Source organism: Hyperolius riggenbachi, chromosome 8 (assembly GCF_040937935.1).
Source record: "Hyperolius riggenbachi isolate aHypRig1 chromosome 8, aHypRig1.pri, whole genome shotgun sequence".
Taxonomy (NCBI): Eukaryota; Metazoa; Chordata; class Amphibia; order Anura; family Hyperoliidae; genus Hyperolius; species Hyperolius riggenbachi.
Genome location: NC_090653.1, coordinates 84951310 through 84969362, shown reverse-complemented (window position 1 = coordinate 84969362; position 18053 = coordinate 84951310). Strand labels below are relative to the sequence as shown.

General features: G+C 47.0%; 1 protein-coding gene across 1 annotated transcript in view; it reads left to right on the top strand.

The window, feature by feature from the left end:
* Positions 1-18053, top strand: part of LOC137528999 (cytochrome P450 2G1-like) — a 47590-nt gene that overhangs the window by 10708 nt on the left and 18829 nt on the right. Inside the window, exons 2-5 of the mRNA XM_068250856.1 lie at positions 777-939; positions 2118-2267; positions 14950-15110; positions 17682-17858. Coding sequence (XP_068106957.1) covers positions 777-939; positions 2118-2267; positions 14950-15110; positions 17682-17858 — 651 coding nt within the window. The remainder of the gene's footprint in view (positions 1-776; positions 940-2117; positions 2268-14949; positions 15111-17681; positions 17859-18053) is intronic.

The following is an 18053-nucleotide window of genomic DNA, read 5'->3' as shown; positions in this document are numbered from 1 at the left end:
GTGGAATGTATGTTTGTTGTGAGGTGAGCAGGAACTACGCCTGGTCTCCCACAATGCTCTGGGGCAGAAGGTTGTGTGACAGTGGCTAGGCTAAGCATCGCTGGGAGGGCATACCAATATACAACAATATACAGATATAGGAAGTGTTTCTGATGCTGAAACCAGGATAGTTGGAAAAACAAGTAATAGGCAGCACCCAACCATCCAAGTGTGACGTGCTCTGGTCGTTGTGCCTCTGTTTCCAGGAACATCAATAGCATTGTGAAAAGAAGGGACCCAGCACCGTCTTCAGTATTTTAAAGCTCTTTTATTAAGGCATCAGTAAAGATACAGCAAATTGGGCAAGCAGAGACGACGTTTCAGGAGGAGCTTCCTCTTTTTATCAAGCCAACATGTCCCCTCGGGGCAGAGGAGGCTCCTCTCGAAACGTCACCTCTGCTTGCCCTACTTGCTGTATCTTCACTGATGCCTTAATAACAGAGCTTTAAAATACTGTAGATGGTGCTGGGTCCCTTCTCTTTGCACTAAACCAGGATATTAAACATAAAAATGGGTATCCTGAATAATGTATTACATTGAAATATATATCATTATGATTCCTATTAATGGGCCAGTGGATAAGCGAACCTACTAATGCTCACAGATGATCTTTTCTTGTTTTTCAAGAGTAATTTTAGGTTCTCCTAGACAATGAATGGGCTAGGAATGGAGTTTTAGTTTCCAGATTTGGGCATCAAATACACAAACTCAGAAACATCTTAAAATTTCTATTGCAGCTATGGAAGCAGTATGGTCCAGTCTACACTTTGTACTTTGGCCCTCATCCAGTGGTTGTCATCTGCGGGTATGAAGCTGTAAAGGATGCCCTTGTTCATCAAGGAGAAGAGTTTGGTGCCCGTGGTCCTTTACCAACACTTGAGAAATTTACTAAGGGTTACGGTAAGAGAAACAGTCACACAGCAGTGTTGTACCTATGTTTTTTCCCTAGTTGAACTTGATGGATAAATGTATTTTTTTCAACCAAACTAACTATGCTACAGTAAAAGCTTGGCTTTCTGGCACAGACGGGGATCGGCTAATGCTAGATAAGTGAGACTCAATGTTAAAAATAGCCCAAGCTAATACAGCACTATACCCCACTCTATTTACATATTATGAACTCTGTATTACATTAAAATGCAGTCATTGAAAGTGTATTAACCTGGGGAGAGCCGTGGTAGAACCCAGACTTTAAATACAGAAGAGCCCACACACAGCCTTAGAAGTTGGCCTTCACCACTGTGAGCATTGCCGGCGATTTGTGCTGGTTGGTTTAGACTGCTGGATAATCAGGGCTCTAGGGTACATTAATCTGCAGGCTACAGCAAACAACACTCTACATCTCAGCCTTCAGAGTCAAGATAAGAGCATACACCCACCCAGCCTCAGGACTCAAAAGCTTGGCACCATGCACCCAATGCAAAGCAGGGAAGGCTGAGCCATGATCAGTGTTGTTGGTGCAATGAGTGGTCGCAGGCACCCTAATATAGGTAATAGGGGATTGGTAAACCTAATGATGCTTTGAAATTAACAACACTTTCCTCTAGAGATGGGTAATCTTATTACGTGACTCACACAAGATTAATATCAAGATTGATCATCTAGATATGCTGATATATTCTCTCTCCACAATAGTATTAGATAGGCCTTTTCACCACACACTTAGGAGTTTAACAATGGCCTTCGTTGTGGTCTCAGAAGGGCCCCATCTGAGACCATAGGGTTTGCCCAGAAGCCAGGATGGGGCCCTCCTCCCCCCTGTCCCTTTTCTTGTCCTTGGTTGGCAGAGTAGCAAAGCAAAACTTTACCTGATTCAGTGCCATTTGGTCCACTCAGCTGTACAGCACCCTTTCATGCTGCACAGCTCCCAATGTCAATGTGAAAGTGTGTGTGTATTGGTATGTTGATACGAGGAAAGGTGTGGGAGGAGAACGCTGATATACTACCAATGCTTGCTAAGGCAGTGGGGGTATTTTGCAGCTCACACTTGTTTGGGAGGTGGAAGGGAAGGGGAACTATGTTGTTGGGGGAAGGGGGCATAAAGTGGTAATACTTATTATTACTATTTATTCCTACAGGCCTTAGTCTGAGCAATGGTGAGCGATGGAAGATCATTCGGACCTTTACTTTAAAAACTCTTAAGAGCTTTGGGTTTGGAAATAAAAGCATTGAAGCGAAAATACAAGAGGAAGCACTGTGTTCAGTGGAAGAACTCAATAAATACCATGGTAAATAAAAAAATAGTGAAAATAATATAGTTAATGTATCTATATTTTGACACCAACAAAAGAAAAAAAAATCCTGAAAACAGTTTAAAAAGGGATGTAGTGGTGGACTTAACTCCCCCAACGAACACTCAAATTTGTTGGATAAACACAAACTTTAACTTTATTTGACTTCTCTATAATTCACGTTTTTCAGGTGTATACGATTCATTGGGCAAATAGAGGGGTAACTGGGAGACATAAAAACACTCGGCTAAGCACACATTCTATGATTCTTATACAGTACCTAGTGTTAGATTTCGGTCCACCATTGGTGGAGGGGTGTTGGTGGGGTCAGGTCCAATCTCCCTATCTGCTTCATCAAAGGTTGCCTCAGTGGTAATCCTTGCTTGTGAGTATCATTCTACACACTAAAATACTGTATATCACTCTAACATACTACATTATTGGTGGCTCTTGGTATTCCATTTTGTCTCCTTGTGCATATTTAATTATTGTTAATATTATTATTATTATTAATAATAAACATGTATTTTTTTTTAAATATAAAAACATTACGATACTGAAATAGCACTTTTTTGGCACACGTAAGTTTTACCGATATACCCCAATTATTGATGGGACATCTCAGGACTGGCGCTTAATGAACGGCATAATGTAGGTAATGTAGTTTATCTAGCACCAGTCCTGAGATGTCGGGGAAAGGAGGCGAGGCAAGCTGGTCACTGCATAGCGCTCACATATGCTAAGTGGAATGGTTTAAGGTGTATATAACCTCCGATGTGCCAACCAATCAATAGCCCCTGATGAGTCTTATGAGGAAATGCGTAGGGCGGAGCTGCAGGGCAGCACATGGAGGAGGCATGCTGATTTTATCCAGGACGCTGGAGTTTACTTGTTACACGCTTTTTTTAACTTTGGAACATGTGAGTACAGACTAGTGTTGGGCGAACATCTAGATGTTCGGGTTCGGGCCGAACAGGCCGAACATGGCCGCGATGTTCGGGTGTTCGACCCGAACTCCGAACATAATGGAAGTCAATGGGGACCCGAACTTTTGTGGTTTGTAAAGCCTCCTTGCATGCTACATACCCCAAATTTACAGGGTATGTGCACCTTGGGAGTGGGTACAAGAGGAAAAAAAAATTAGCAAAAAGAGCTTATAGTTTTTGAGAAAATCGATTTTAAAGTTTCAAAGGGAAAACTGTCTTTTAAATGCGGGAAATGTCTGTTTTCTTTGCACAGGTAACATGTTTTTTGTCGGCATGCAGTCATAAATGTAATACATATAAGAGGTTCCAGGAAAAGGGACCGGTAACGCTAACCCAGCAGCAGCACACGTGATGGAACAGGAGGAGGGTGGCGCAGGAGGAGAAGAAGGCCACGCTTTGTGAGACACAACAACCCCGGCCTTGCATGAGGGCAAGAAGCGTGCGGATAGCAGGCTTTGTACCGCCATGCAGTCATAAATGTAATAAAGATAAGTGGTTCAATAAACAGGGACCACGCGGCAACGCTAACCCAGCAGCAGCAGACGTGATGGAACAGGAGCAGGCGCAGGAGGAGAAGGCCACGCTTTGTGAGACACAACAACCCAGGCCTTGCATGAGGGCAAGAAGCGTGCGGATAGCATGCTTTGTACCGCCATGCAGTCATAAATGTAATAAAGATAAGTGGTTCAATAAACAGGGACCACGCGGCAACGCTAACCCAGCAGCAGCAGACGTGATGGAACAGGAGGAGGCGCAGGAGGAGAAGGCCACGCTTTGTGAGACACAACAACCCAGGCCTTGCATGAGGGCAAGAAGCGTGCGGATAGCATGCTTTGTACCGCCATGCAGTCATAAATGTAATAAAGATAAGTGGTTCAATAAACAGGGACCACGCGGCAACGCTAACCCAGCAGCAGCAGACGTGATGGAACAGGAGCAGGCGCAGGAGGAGAAGGCCACGCTTTGTGAGACACAACAACCCAGGCCTTGCATGAGGGCAAGAAGCGTGCGGATAGCATGCTTTGTACCGCCATGCAGTCATAAATGTAATAAAGATAAGTGGTTCAATAAACAGGGACCACGCGGCAACGCTAACCCAGCAGCAGCAGACGTGATGGAACAGGAGGAGGCGCAGGAGGAGAAGGCCACGCTTTGTGAGACACAACAACCCAGGCCTTGCATGAGGGCAAGAAGCGTGCGGATAGCATGCTTTGTGCCGCCATGCAGTCATAAATGTAATAAAGATAAGTGGTTCAATAAACAGGGACCACGCGGCAACGCTAACCCAGCAGCAGCAGACGTGATGGAACAGGAGCAGGCGCAGGAGGAGAAGGCCACGCTTTGTGAGACACAACAACCCAGGCCTTGCATGAGGGCAAGAAGCGTGCGGATAGCATGCTTTGTACCGCCATGCAGTCATAAATGTAATAAAGATAAGTGGTTCAATAAACAGGGACCACGCGGCAACGCTAACCCAGCAGCAGCAGACGTGATGGAACAGGAGCAGGCGCAGGAGGAGAAGGCCACGCTTTGTGAGACACAACAACCCAGGCCTTGCATGTGGACAAAAAGCGTGCGGATATAGCAGCAATGCTTTTTGCCGCCATGCAGTCATAAATGTAATACAGATGAGAGGTTCAATAAACAGGGCCCGGAAACGCAACACCATCCCAGATGTTCATTGGTCATGTTACTTGGTTGGGGTCCTGGAGTGTTGCGTAGTCATTTCCAATCCAGGATTGATTCATTTTAATTTGAGTCAGACGGTCTGCATTTTCTGTAGAGAGGCGGATACGCCGATCTGTGACGATGCCTCCGGCAGCACTGAAACAGCGTTCCGACATAACGCTGGCTGCCGGGCAAGCCAGCACCTCTATTGCGTACATTGCCAGTTCGTGCCAGGTGTCTAGCTTCGATACCCAATAGTTGAAGGGTGCAGATGGATGGTTCGACACAGCTACGCCATCTGACATGTAGTCCTTGACCATCTTCTCCAGGCGATCGGTGTTGGAGGTGGATCTGCACGCTTGCTGTTCAGTGGGCTGCGGCTGCATGGGTGTCAGAAAATTTTCCCACTCCAAGGACACTGCCGATACCATTCCCTTTTGGGTACTAGCTGCGGCTTGCGTTGTTTGCTGCCCTCCTGGTCGTCCTGGGTTTGCGGAAGTCAGTCTGTCTGCGTACAACTGGCTAGAGGAGGGGGAGGATGTCAATCTCCTCTCTAAAGTCTCCACAAGGGCCTGCTGGTATTCTTCCATTTTGACCTGTCTGACTCTTTCTTCAAGCAGTTTTGGAACATTGTGTTTGTACCGTGGATCCAGAAGGGTATAAACCCAGTAATTGGTGTTGTCCAGAATGCGCACAATGCGTGGGTCACGTTCAATGCAGTCTAGCATGAATTGAGCCATGTGTGCCAGAGTCCTACCAGAATCCTCATCATCCTCTTGTGAGCGTTGTGATAGTTGTTGTGATGCATCATAGTCGTCACCTTCCTCCTGGTCTGCTTCTGCTGACCATTCGCGTTGAATTGTGGAAGTCCAACGTGCACCGCTCTGGCCCTCGTCAGTGGTGGCATGAAATTCCTGCTCCAACTCCAGCTGTTCCTCCTCCTCTTCTTCGTCATAGCTGCTGGGGCCAGCGTTCCCTGAGGCGGATGGCCTGATGTTGGTACCATCACGCTGATCGTTTTCTCCTTCAGATTCCCCCAGTTGCATCATGACAGCTGTTTCCTTGATTTTTAACATCGACCTCTTCAGTAAACACAGCAGTGGTATGGTAATGCTGACTGAAGAGTTGTCACTGCTCACAAGCAACGTGGATTGCTCAAAATTTTGGAGGACTTGGCAGAGGTCCAACATGTTGGCCCAATCGGATCCACAGAAGCTTGGCAGCTGGCCGGATGCGCCTCGGTACTGCGCCGTCATGTACTGGACCACTGCACTCTTCTGCTCGCAAAAGCGGGCTAGCATGTGCAGCGTAGAATTCCAGCGCGTAGGGACATCACACAGCAAGCGATGGTGGGGGAGATTGAAGCGCTCCTGCATCTTGGCGAGTGCCCCCGAAGCAGTACTGGAATTTCTACAATGTTTGGACACTCGACGCACCTTCAACAGCAGATCGGGCACGCCTGGGTATGTCCTCAGGAACCGCTGAACTACTAGGTTCATCACGTGCGCCAGGCAAGGGATGTGTGTCAGCTTAGCCAACCTTAAAGCGCGAATGAGATTACTCCCATTATCACACACAACCATGCCCGGTTTCAGGTCCAGCGGTGCCAGCCACAAATCCGTCTGTTCCTTTATTCCCCTCCAAATTTCCTCCCCTGTGTGCTGCTTATCCCCAAGGCAGATTAGCTTCAGCAACGCTTGCTGACGCATGCCAACAGCTGTGCTGCACTGCTTCCACGATCCTACTGCTGCTGGGTTAGCGTTTCCGGATGAGGTACAGCTTTGAGATGCGTTGGAGGAGAAGGAGTCAGAGAGGTAGGTGCTGCTGTTATCCAGTGGGAGGGACGGCGGTGCAGCTGTTTGTGGCGTGGGCAACACCCGTGCCGTAGCAGGTGAGGAATCGCTGCCAGGCTCCACAAGGTTCACCCAGTGCGCGGTAAGGGAGATGTATCGACCCTGGCCGAACGCACTCGTCCAGGTGTCAGTGGTGAGGTGAACCTTGCAGGCAACGGCATTCTTCAAGCTTCGGGTTATTTTGCTGACCACGTGCTCATGCAACTCAGGCACTGCAGAGCGTGCAAAGTGGTAGCGGCTGGGAACCACGTAACGTGGGATGGCCACTGACATCATGCCCTTGAAGCTGTTTGTCTCCACCAATCGATATGGCAGCATTTCGCAGGCCAGAAGCTTGGCTATGCTGGCTGTTACTGCCACGGCCCGGGGGTCATTTGCTGGCAATTTCCTCTTGCGCTCAAACATCTCCGACACAGACAACTGAACCGTAGCGCTGCACACGGAAGGGCTGTTGGTTGTTGTGTTTGATGAACACTGGGAGACCTCAAGAGCACTACTCCGGAAAGTGACAGTGTCAGCGTCGTCTGATGTTTGTGAATGTTGTGAACCACGCAATGGCTGGGCTACTGCTGCTGCTGAGGCGGGTCTGGTGGTGAGTCTGGTGAACCCAAGGGAGGCAGTGTTGTTTCTGGTACCCTGTCCTGACGCGTTTGCCCAAAGAGTGGGATGTTTGGATAGCATGTGACGGCTCATGCTGGTGGTGGAGAGGTTGTTAATATTTTTCCCCCTGCTCAGGCGGGTCTTGCACACCTTGCAAATCGCCATGGTAACATCCTCAGTGCAGTCTTCAAAGAAAGCCCAGACTTTGGAGCACCTGCCTCCTTGCTGGCGATTTCTGTTTGCTCCTCTTTTGCCTCTCACTTGAACTTCCACGCTTGTGGTGCCTGAAATTGCGCGCCGCCTACCTTGTGGCACAAGGCGAACTCGTGCAGCAGTGTGTTCTTCAACAGACTCATCTGTGCTGCTGCTACGACGGCGATGTTCTCGTTCACAAACAAAATCTGGGTCTCTGTCCACATTGTCCATACCCTCCTCTTCCATCTCCTCAAACTCGTCATATGTCATTGTGGGCCACCGCCGTGGAGTAGAGCTCCCCACAACAACCTCTGCGCAGCACACTCCAACGTCGTCTTCCAGATCTTGTCGGCCGACCTCCTGCAATTGCAACCCCTCCTGCCCAAATTGCTCTGGGATTTGGGTTTCCGAGTCCTCTTCGGACTCGCCTTGTATTTCAGTGTGCGGTGCATTTCCCACAGTTAACGGTTGTGAATCCAGGCACAACATTTCTGGCTGTTCCTCCATTGACCTTTGAAAGGTGGAAGTTTGTTGGGCTGGGAATAGCTCCTGCGAATACCCCATTGTGTCCTGAGGTAATTCATCGGACTGGTTATCTGGCAGTTGTGTGCGTGGTGTCGCTGCCGGTTGTGTCAGCTTTGTGCCCACTGGCTCCTTGTAACTGGCTGAGGACTCGGACCTCGTGCGTGATGTGCTGGTGCTGCTTAACCCACTGCTGGACGCTTGAGAGGTCATCCAAGTAATTATCTGGTCCTGTTCTTTTGGATTTGTGAGGGTTGTTGTCCTGGACAACATGGGCGGTATTGAGTGGGTTTTCTTGGGTGCTCCCCTGTGGCCTGTACGTGAACCGTCAGGGGAAACACCTCTTCCCTTGCCCCTCCCTCTTTCACCGGATTTCTTCCTCATTTCACTTATCCTTACAGTACACGCTGACTGGCAGCAGTACAGTGGCAGTACAGAAATGCTATACAGTACCACTATTCCCAGCAGCGACACAGAGCACAATGCTATACAGTGACGGGTGAGCGGTGTACCACTATTCCCAGCAGCGACACAGAGCACAATGCTATACAGTGACGGGTGAGCGGTGTACCACTATTCCCAGCAGCGACACAGAGCACAATGCTATACAGTGGCGAACGAGCGGTGTACCACTATTCCCAGCAGACACAGAACAGTACACAGAATGCTATATAGTGTGGCTGAACGAGCGGTGTACCACTATTCCCAGCAGACACAGAACAGTACACAGAATGCTATATAGTGTGGCTGAACGAGCGGTGTACTACTGTTCCCAGCAGACACAGAACAGTACACAGAATGCTATATAGTGTGGCTGAACGAGCGGTGTACTACTGTTCCCAGCAGACACAGAACAGTACACAGAATGCTATATAGTGTGGCTGAACGAGCGGTGTACTACTGTTCCCAGCAGACACAGAACAGTACACAGAATGCTATATAGTGTGGCTGAACGAGCGGTGTACTACTGTTCCCAGCAGACACAGAACAGTACACAGAATGCTATATAGTGTGGCTGAACGAGCGGTGTACCACTATTCCCAGCAGACACAGAACAGTACACAGAATGCTATATAGTGTGGCTGAACGAGCGGTGTACTACTGTTCCCAGCAGACACAGAACAGTACACAGAATGCTATATAGTGTGGCTGAACGAGCGGTGTACTACTGTTCCCAGCAGACACAGAACAGTACACAGAATGCTATATAGTGTGGCTGAACGAGCGGTGTACTACTGTTCCCAGCAGACACAGAACAGTACACAGAATGCTATATAGTGTGGCTGAACGAGCGGTGTACTACTGTTCCCAGCAGACACAGAACAGTACACAGAATGCTATATAGTGTGGCTGAACGAGCGGTGTACTACTGTTCCCAGCAGACACAGAACAGTACACAGAATGCTATATAGTGTGGCTGAACGAGCGGTGTACCACTATTCCCAGCAGACACAGAACAGTACACAGAATGCTATATAGTGTGGCTGAACGAGCGGTGTACTACTGTTCCCAGCAGACACAGAACAGTACACAGAATGCTATATAGTGTGGCTGAACGAGCGGTGTACTACTGTTCCCAGCAGACACAGAACAGTACACAGAATGCTATATAGTGTGGCTGAACGAGCGGTGTACTACTGTTCCCAGCAGACACAGAACAGTACACAGAATGCTATATAGTGTGGCTGAACGAGCGGTGTACTACTGTTCCCAGCAGACACAGAACAGTACACAGAATGCTATATAGTGTGGCTGAACGAGCGGTGTACCACTATTCCCAGCAGACACAGAACAGTACACAGAATGCTATATAGTGTGGCTGAACGAGCGGTGTACTACTGTTCCCAGCAGACACAGAACAGTACACAGAATGCTATATAGTGTGGCTGAACGAGCGGTGTACTACTGTTCCCAGCAGACACAGAACAGTACACAGAATGCTATATAGTGTGGCTGAACGAGCGGTGTACTACTGTTCCCAGCAGACACAGAACAGTACACAGAATGCTATATAGTGTGGCTGAACGAGCGGTGTACCACTGTTCCCAGCAGACACAGAACAGTACACAGAATGCTATATAGTGTGGCTGAACGAGCGGTGTACCACTGTTCCCAGCAGACACAGAACAGTACACAGAATGCTATATAGTGTGGCTGAACGAGCGGTGTACTACTGTTCCCAGCAGTGACACACAATGACTGGGGGGGACCCTGGCTAGCGTGGCTGGAGCGCGAACTACCCTGCCTGCCTACCCAAAGCTAAACCCACAGACAAATGGCGGAGATATGACGTGGTTCGGGTATTTATTTACCCGAACCACGTGACAGTTCGGCCAATCAGAGCGCGTTCGGGTCCGAACCACGTGACCCGTTCGGCCAATCACAGCGCTAGCCGAACGTTCGGGGAACGTTCGGCCATGCGCTCTTAGTTCGGCCATATGGCCGAACGGTTTGGCCGAGCACCGTCAGGTGTTCGGCCGAACTCGAACATCACCCGAACAGGGTGATGTTCTGCAGAACCCGAACAGTGGCGAACACTGTTCGCCCAACACTAGTACAGACTACCTAGCAAGCTCATGGTGACTCAGAACTCCTAGAAGAGTGTAAGGGGCTACATTGGTCCTAAAAGCCTCCTTACTAAAATGCTATGGAAAACAAAAGTTTGCTTTACAAGCTGACACATCATTGCATTCCAGTGGTTCTGGAGGTGTGTTTAGCTTCTAAGGGCAACAATGGTTAATTTGCATATATTCAGCAGTGATGCACTGGGAGACATCTCAGAGCTAACTCCAACCTGAATTATCACAAATTCTTTCTGTTTTAAGAAAGCAAACTTTGGAACATGTGAGTGTAGTTCATATTTTTTTTACTGAATATTAAAGTATTACTGCGCTATGGAAGCGTCTGCTTATTTTTTAAGGGATTGGCTAAGCCTGCAAGTTTATGCTAAGAAGATACAAGGCAGACAAAACGGTTAAGCTGACTAAACGCTTGTTTGTAACTGAGCAGCATTAGGATCTGGTGTGCGTATCTGGTTACCACTGGTGTTGGAATACACGGTGAAGCTCACGTTTGCTGTGTCTGCACCGTGAGAAGGTGGAGGTGTACTATGTCTTAAAGTGGACCCAAGTTAAAAATACAAGATTTCAGAAATAAAATCTATTTTCTAAATTATAATAATAAATAGCAGCTCTTTTTCAGCTGCATGATGACAAATATAAAATATTTTACATTTATTGGAGGAACCCCTCCCTTCCTTTCATATTGCCAGGACAGAATCCGGCAAAATGTTGGAGTAGGAGGTGTCCGGCAAAGAAGGAATTGCTAATGGCTGCCACCTGTATAACCCTAGATATGAACAGAGAAGGGTGAAAAGCATGCACTGAATTGCTCATAGGCTTGAAGGAGTGTTTATTTATCTTTGTATGTTTTAGAGTGGTGCAACTAAATATTTTGAATTAAAAAAAATGTTTGGTTTGGGTCCGCTTTAAGATACTGCACCATGCTCTGTTGTCCCCTCTTTTGCATGAGGTTGAGTGGATCCCAGCAGTTGGAGAAACTGAAGTAGACGGTGATCGTGTGATTGTCTATGACAGGCTCTCATTGCTGTTTGTAACCGAGCAGCCACCCTATCTGATGAGCGCATTGTGTTTCCACTAAAGTGTATCACTTTTGGATGCGTGCTGCACGGGGAGGTGGAGGTGTAAGCAGTAAATGATGATACTACACAATATACTTTTTATTTTTATTTTTTTATTTTAAATTTATGCATATCTCGTCTGAGGCGGATGACTACAAACCATTGCTACTGATTGACATATGTATGGTCCTTGAAGTCAGAACAGATTTGATCTGAGAACTGCCCCAGGATACTGTTTTGAGCGCTGACACAAGTGGATTTACTTAAAGGGACACTTAAGTCAAACCAAAAAAATGAGTTTTACTCACCTAGGGCTTCCAATAGCCCCCTGCAGCTGTCCGGTGCCCTTGCCGTCTCCCTCTGATCCTCCTGGCCCCGCCAGCAGCCACTTCCTGTTTCGGTGACAGGAGCTGACAGGCTGGGGACGCGAGTGATTCTTCGCGTTCCCAGACACATTAGAACCCTCTATGCTGCTATATGGTATATGATATATGCTATAGCAGCATAGATGACGCTATTGTGGCCCGGAACGCGAAGAATCACTCGCGTCCCCAGCCTGTCAGCTCCTGTCACCGAAACAGGAAGTGGCTGCCGGCGGGGCCAGAAGGATCGGAGGGAGACAGCGAGGGCACCGGACAGCTGCAGGGGGCTATTGGAAGCCCCAGGTGAGTAAAACTCACCTTTTTTTTTTTTTACTTAAGTATCCCTTTAAGGTGACTGTATTGTTGTGTTGCAAATAGTGATGGGCGAACAGTGTTCGCCACTGTTCGGGTTTGCCCGGATTTTGGCCTGTTCGGGTTCGGTTCGGCACCCCCCCGAACACCTCATGGTGTTCGGGATGGTGCTCGGCCATGCTGCCCGAACCCAAACAGGCCTTCTTTGTTCGGCCGAACACAGCCGTGTCCGGCCGAACATAGCCCCCTATAGGGTCCCAGCATAAAGGGAGAGCATGCCCGAGCGTGGGGGGGGGGTCGGAAATGCCCCCCACCCCTCCCCGCTAAGCTCTCCCTTCTGCTGGACCCTATAAAATTAAATCTAAGTCCCCCGAAGGTACCTTGCAGGCTGGCAGGAGGAGGGCAGGAAGCGGGCAGCCGGAGAGCATAGGCGCTAGTACCATCTGGTACTTCCGCCCTCTCTCTGACACACTTCCTGTTTACTTTTGTAAGTCGCATCAAGAGACAGCAGGAGTACCGCAATGCCGCGGACGAGGGTACGTGTCATCATGTAGATGACGCGTACCCTTGTACGCGTCATCGCGGTACTTCTGCTCTCTCTTGACGTGACTTACAAATGTAAACAGGAAGTGCGTCAGAGAGAGGGCGGAAGTATCAGATGGTACTAGCGCCTGTGATCGCCGGCTGCCCGCTTCCTGCCTTCCTCCTGCCAGCCTGCAAGGTACCTTCGGGGGACTTAGATTTAATTTTATAGGGTCCAGCAGAAGGGAGAGCTTAGCGGGGAGGGGTGGGGGGCATTTCCGACCCCCCCCCCGTGCTCGGGGCATGCTCTCCCTTTATGCTGGGACCCTACAGGGGCCCCAAAGGGACATGTTCGGGTTGGGTTCGGGGTTCGGCCCGAACATGCCGAATATCGGGGGCATGTTCGGCCGAACCCCCCCGAACCCGAACATCTGGATGTTCGCCCATCACTAGTTGCAAACCTGTAATCAGAGACTGATAATATATATAACAGGAGGAGCGCAACATCGTTTGAAGTTTGTTAAAATAAGACCTGTGTGACATGGGTGCATCTTAGGCTGAAATCTCACTCCATACACATGAAAAACTCAGAATAAAGAAGAATATCGTAAAAATAAGACATGTAGTAAACATAGGATAGCAGCATGTATAATGAGATCACATAAGTGATTTGGTTGCGCAAGATTTGAACATAGGTTTTATTTAAAGCAGCATTTAAAGCAGCATTGTCACCATAAAAATCAAATTTCAACAACAACTGGTCTGAGTGTATTAAGTGATAAAGATGCTAATCCTGCATTCAAAACTTGCAAAACTTTTTCTGTTGTTATGGTTTGGAGTTTTCATATACTTTAGGAGCACTGGCCCTAGTGCTAAAAAGTGCCAAACAGTTGAATGCTAGGAGTTCTTTTTATCTATAATATATTCCTCCTTTTCCATTTATTTCCCTGCCTAGCTGCTTATCAGAAACACCCTCTGATCACTTGTGTTTACAAGCAAGGCTGAGGTGACTCAGCGATTGGATGTGTAAATAAAAAAACTCAGTGCAGTTCCTAGTATACACCTCAGTGGGAGTGTCTGAAGATTCTGGGAGGAGGGCAGCTAATGAATACACAATGAGCAAGAGAAGGGAGGGGGAAAACAAAAGTCAGGGAGGATATGATGTCAGCATTAGCTTGGCAAGATGGCCACTGCCTAGAATAGAACTTTCTACTTTTCCTTTATAAATTTCACAGGAATCATTACGTGGATAGCACAATACATCTGTTATGTATGTAGAAGTAGTATTTATCTACTTATATATGTGCTTTTTATTTATAGGTTAGCATGGGTGTCACTTGTTCTTTAAAGGGACTCCGAGCAGTGCAGAAAGTATGGAAAGATGCATATCATTTTAAAGCTCTCTTTCTCCTCTTTCCAATGATATATAAATCGCTACCCTACGCCTTTTAGTTTTCGCTATTTTAGCGAAATTGCCGCGGCCGCGATTTCGATCGCGGAAATAGAGAAAACTAAAAGGCGTAGGGTGATGATTTAGGTGTCGTCAGAAAGAGGAGAAAGAGAGCTTTAAAGTGATATCCATCTTTCCATAGTTACTTGTATTACACAGGACGACACTTTCCCCAGTGTCAGCAGCTCCATTCAGCAGGCTGGAGCTGCTGACTTTAGGAAAAAGTCGCCCTGTGTAATACAATGTAACTATGAAAAGATGGATATCATTTTAAAGCTCTCTTTCTCCTCTTTCTGACGACACCTAAACCGCGGCCCTACGCCTTTTAGTTTTCTCTATTTTCGCGATCGAAATCGCGGCCGCGGCAATTTCAATCGCGAAAATAGCGAAAAATATAAGGCGTAGGGCGGCGATTTATATATCATTGGAAAGAGGAGAAAAAGAGCTTTAAAATGATATGCATCTTTCCATAGTTTCTGCACTGCTCGGAGTCCCTTTAAGGGATAAATAAGGGGCTTAGGGGAGTTCTGTGAAACCGACAACTTGCTGAAAACCTTTTCATATTTTAGGTGTTCAATTCAATCCAAGCAACTTATTTATGGGTTCTTTCTCCGATGTTCTCTGTTCTGTCATGTTTGGAGATCGTTATGAGTACAAAGATGAGAGGTTTTCCAAACTCCTTGCCATTGTGAATGAATCATTCAGTCTTGCAAGCTCTCGATGGGGACAGGTAAGTCAACCTTATTGACAGGCAGGGATGGCAATGCTTAGGAGAACTCATGAAGAAGCATGTGAGCAGTTTGATCAGCTGATAGATTTGTAAGGTAAGGTTCTGATTTGCTGTGAAGACTTCCTGGTTTAACGCATGATCATGACAAACAAATCAAAGCCTTACAAAACTATCAGCTGATCAAGCTGATCAGATGCTTCTCCATGAGTTCTCCTAAGCATTGCTAACCATATTGACAGGGCTTTCTTGTGGGTTATCACAGTTTTGTGTCCACACAAATAGGCAAGCACAAATAATGACATTGCCATATCACAATCATACATAATAAAACCACCTCAGCTGCAACCTATATTTTCCAAATCACTTTTATTTTTCTATCCTCCACCTCTATTGCCTCTTCACAGTCACAGGCGTAGGCAGAAGTGTAACTAGAAATTGAAGGGGCCCCCTGCAAACTGTGCCTTGCTGCCCTCTAAGATCTCAGTATTAAAAAGGAACTGTAATGAAAATAACGTAATGAATAAAATCGCTTATTTTTTACAATATTAATTTATAGATTATTTACATTGTGTTTGCCCATTGTAAAATCTTTTCTTTCCCTGATTTACATTCTGAAATTTATCACTGGTGGTGACATCTTTCGTTCTGCCAGGTGATCTGTATGGAATGTTTGTTACTGAGAGTTCTATGCACAGAGGGAGCTATTGCTTGCTTGGCAGTTGGAAAAAGCCATTATGTCCCACAATGCAACAAGGTTCACAGACAGCAAACTGTCAGGACTTTGGTCATGACATCACACTGTGGGAGGGGTTTCACCACAATATCAGCCATACAGACACCACCATCCTGATGATCCATTTGAGAAAAGGTAAATAATTCTCATGGGAAAGGGAGTATCAACTACTGATTGAGATGAAGTTCATTCCTGGGGTAAAATTCTGTGTTCACATCCCTGCACATACGATCTCTGAAATTATTATTATTTCCAAAAGATATCACACACAAAAAAAGAGAAGCACCTTCCCATACCAGATTAGTGAATTTGCCAATAATTGATTCAATGTCATATTTAGCCCTTCCTTGTAAGAGTATAAGGATGGTGATTTTTTGAGGAAGAGTCACATACCCGAAATGTCACGCCTATCTAGAGCGGTTTCACCAATAAAGGTGATTTTACTCCTTTGTATGGTGTCATTTTGGAAGTTTATGTTTGGGCCGAGGTGGTAGCGCTATTTGCACCATGAGTTTCCTAACATTAGCAGAAGCAAGCAGGGAGCCTGCAGGATTGTGTGTGGGTGAAATTCTTGGCAACCTGACTAGGATTGGTGTTCAAATTTGGGACCACGTGATTCAGATAGTGAATAGCCACATTTAGCACCATTTCAGCACCGGGCAGCAGGATGGGGTGTATTCCATTTAGCTCTGATGCTTCCTCCTTCCAGCTTGGAATCAGGAAGTATCAGAGCGAAATGAAATGCACAGCGTCCTGTTGTCTGATGCTGAAATGGTGCTGAATGTGGCTGTTCAGGTTCTGAATCACGTGAACCGAATTAATCCTGGTGCCCATTACTGCAAAAAGGGGCATAACTAGAAATCATGGAGTCCCCCAGCAAAACTTCCATTGGGCCCCCCAATATTCACATCCTCTCCCTTGCCAACCCCTAGTGATCATCAAAGCCTTGGGGTCCATCTTGCAAGAGTCATGAAACAAGTGTGGACATCCTTATCTTCACACCCGTAACAACTGTAGCCACAAAAACAACGAAAGGATGTATCCCTTTACCGCAGGTAGTACAATAGTAGTTGGGGCCACGGACGGATTTTGACTTTTTACCACACAAGGCCCACTGTCGCCAAAGCCCACTCCCCCCGCCCCCAAACCGTCCCATCCTGTGCAACACCTGTCCTGTGTGCTCCACCTGTCCCGTGCTCTCTTCTTGAGTTCCCCCCATTCTGTGTACTTCCCAGGTCCTTTACTCCCCCTCATTCTCTGCTGTGCTGGGGGGAGGCACAGCCAGCACAAAATGGCGGGAGCACATGACCAGTGCTCCACCACTCACCCCGGTGGAAGCAGGGTGACCATTGACTGGTTTTGTGACCGCTGTGGTTTACAAGTTTGTCAGTTTAACTACCTTAGCGTGCCAACCCGCTGCTCGCCCCTTGCTTCCTGGTGCCCTAGGCCATGGCCTTTGTGGCCTTGCCTCAAATCTGGCCATGGGTGGGGCCCCCTTACAGTTCTGGGCCCCCTGCAGCTGCAGGTGCTGCTCCCCTTTAGTTACGCCCCTGACTGCAAAGTCTCTGAATGTAGCGTTGCCACAAAAATTACTGGGTAGATTAGGAGCACTTACAGAAAAAAGAACATGGCTGGTAAAGCACTGAAAAATTACTTTTTCTGTAATTTTTTTAACTTCCTGATTTACACAAATAAATGTGTTTACATGTAATTCATATTCTAAACCTAGTCCTAGAGGGTTGTACAGCTAGACAGTGGAACATAGAGCCAATCTTTACACAGAATGCAAAACACTGTTTAGAATTCTTTGCAATGACTATTTTCTTTTGGCGTTCCAGCTGTACAGTATTCTTCCTTCAGTTATGCAGTATGTTCCGGGGCCTCACCACAAGATAATACCCTATGCAGAGGAAATGGTTGATTTTATATTAGAGAGAGTGAAGGCCAGCCAAGAGTCATTGAATCCTGACTCACCTAGACACTTCATCGACAGCTTCCTCATCAAAATAGATCAGGTATGTATTTAAGTTTTTGTGCACAAGTTATATTGTCTGTCTACAAATTACAAATTCCCAAAGTACAGTTTATCTGCTCTGAAAGCTGCGACATTTATATATTAAAATCTCTCTAGTGATCACTTCTCAGCTCTTTCTGGTTCTCAGCTTAGTGCAGCTCACTTTCTGCACTTTGCTAATGTTAACTAAATGTAT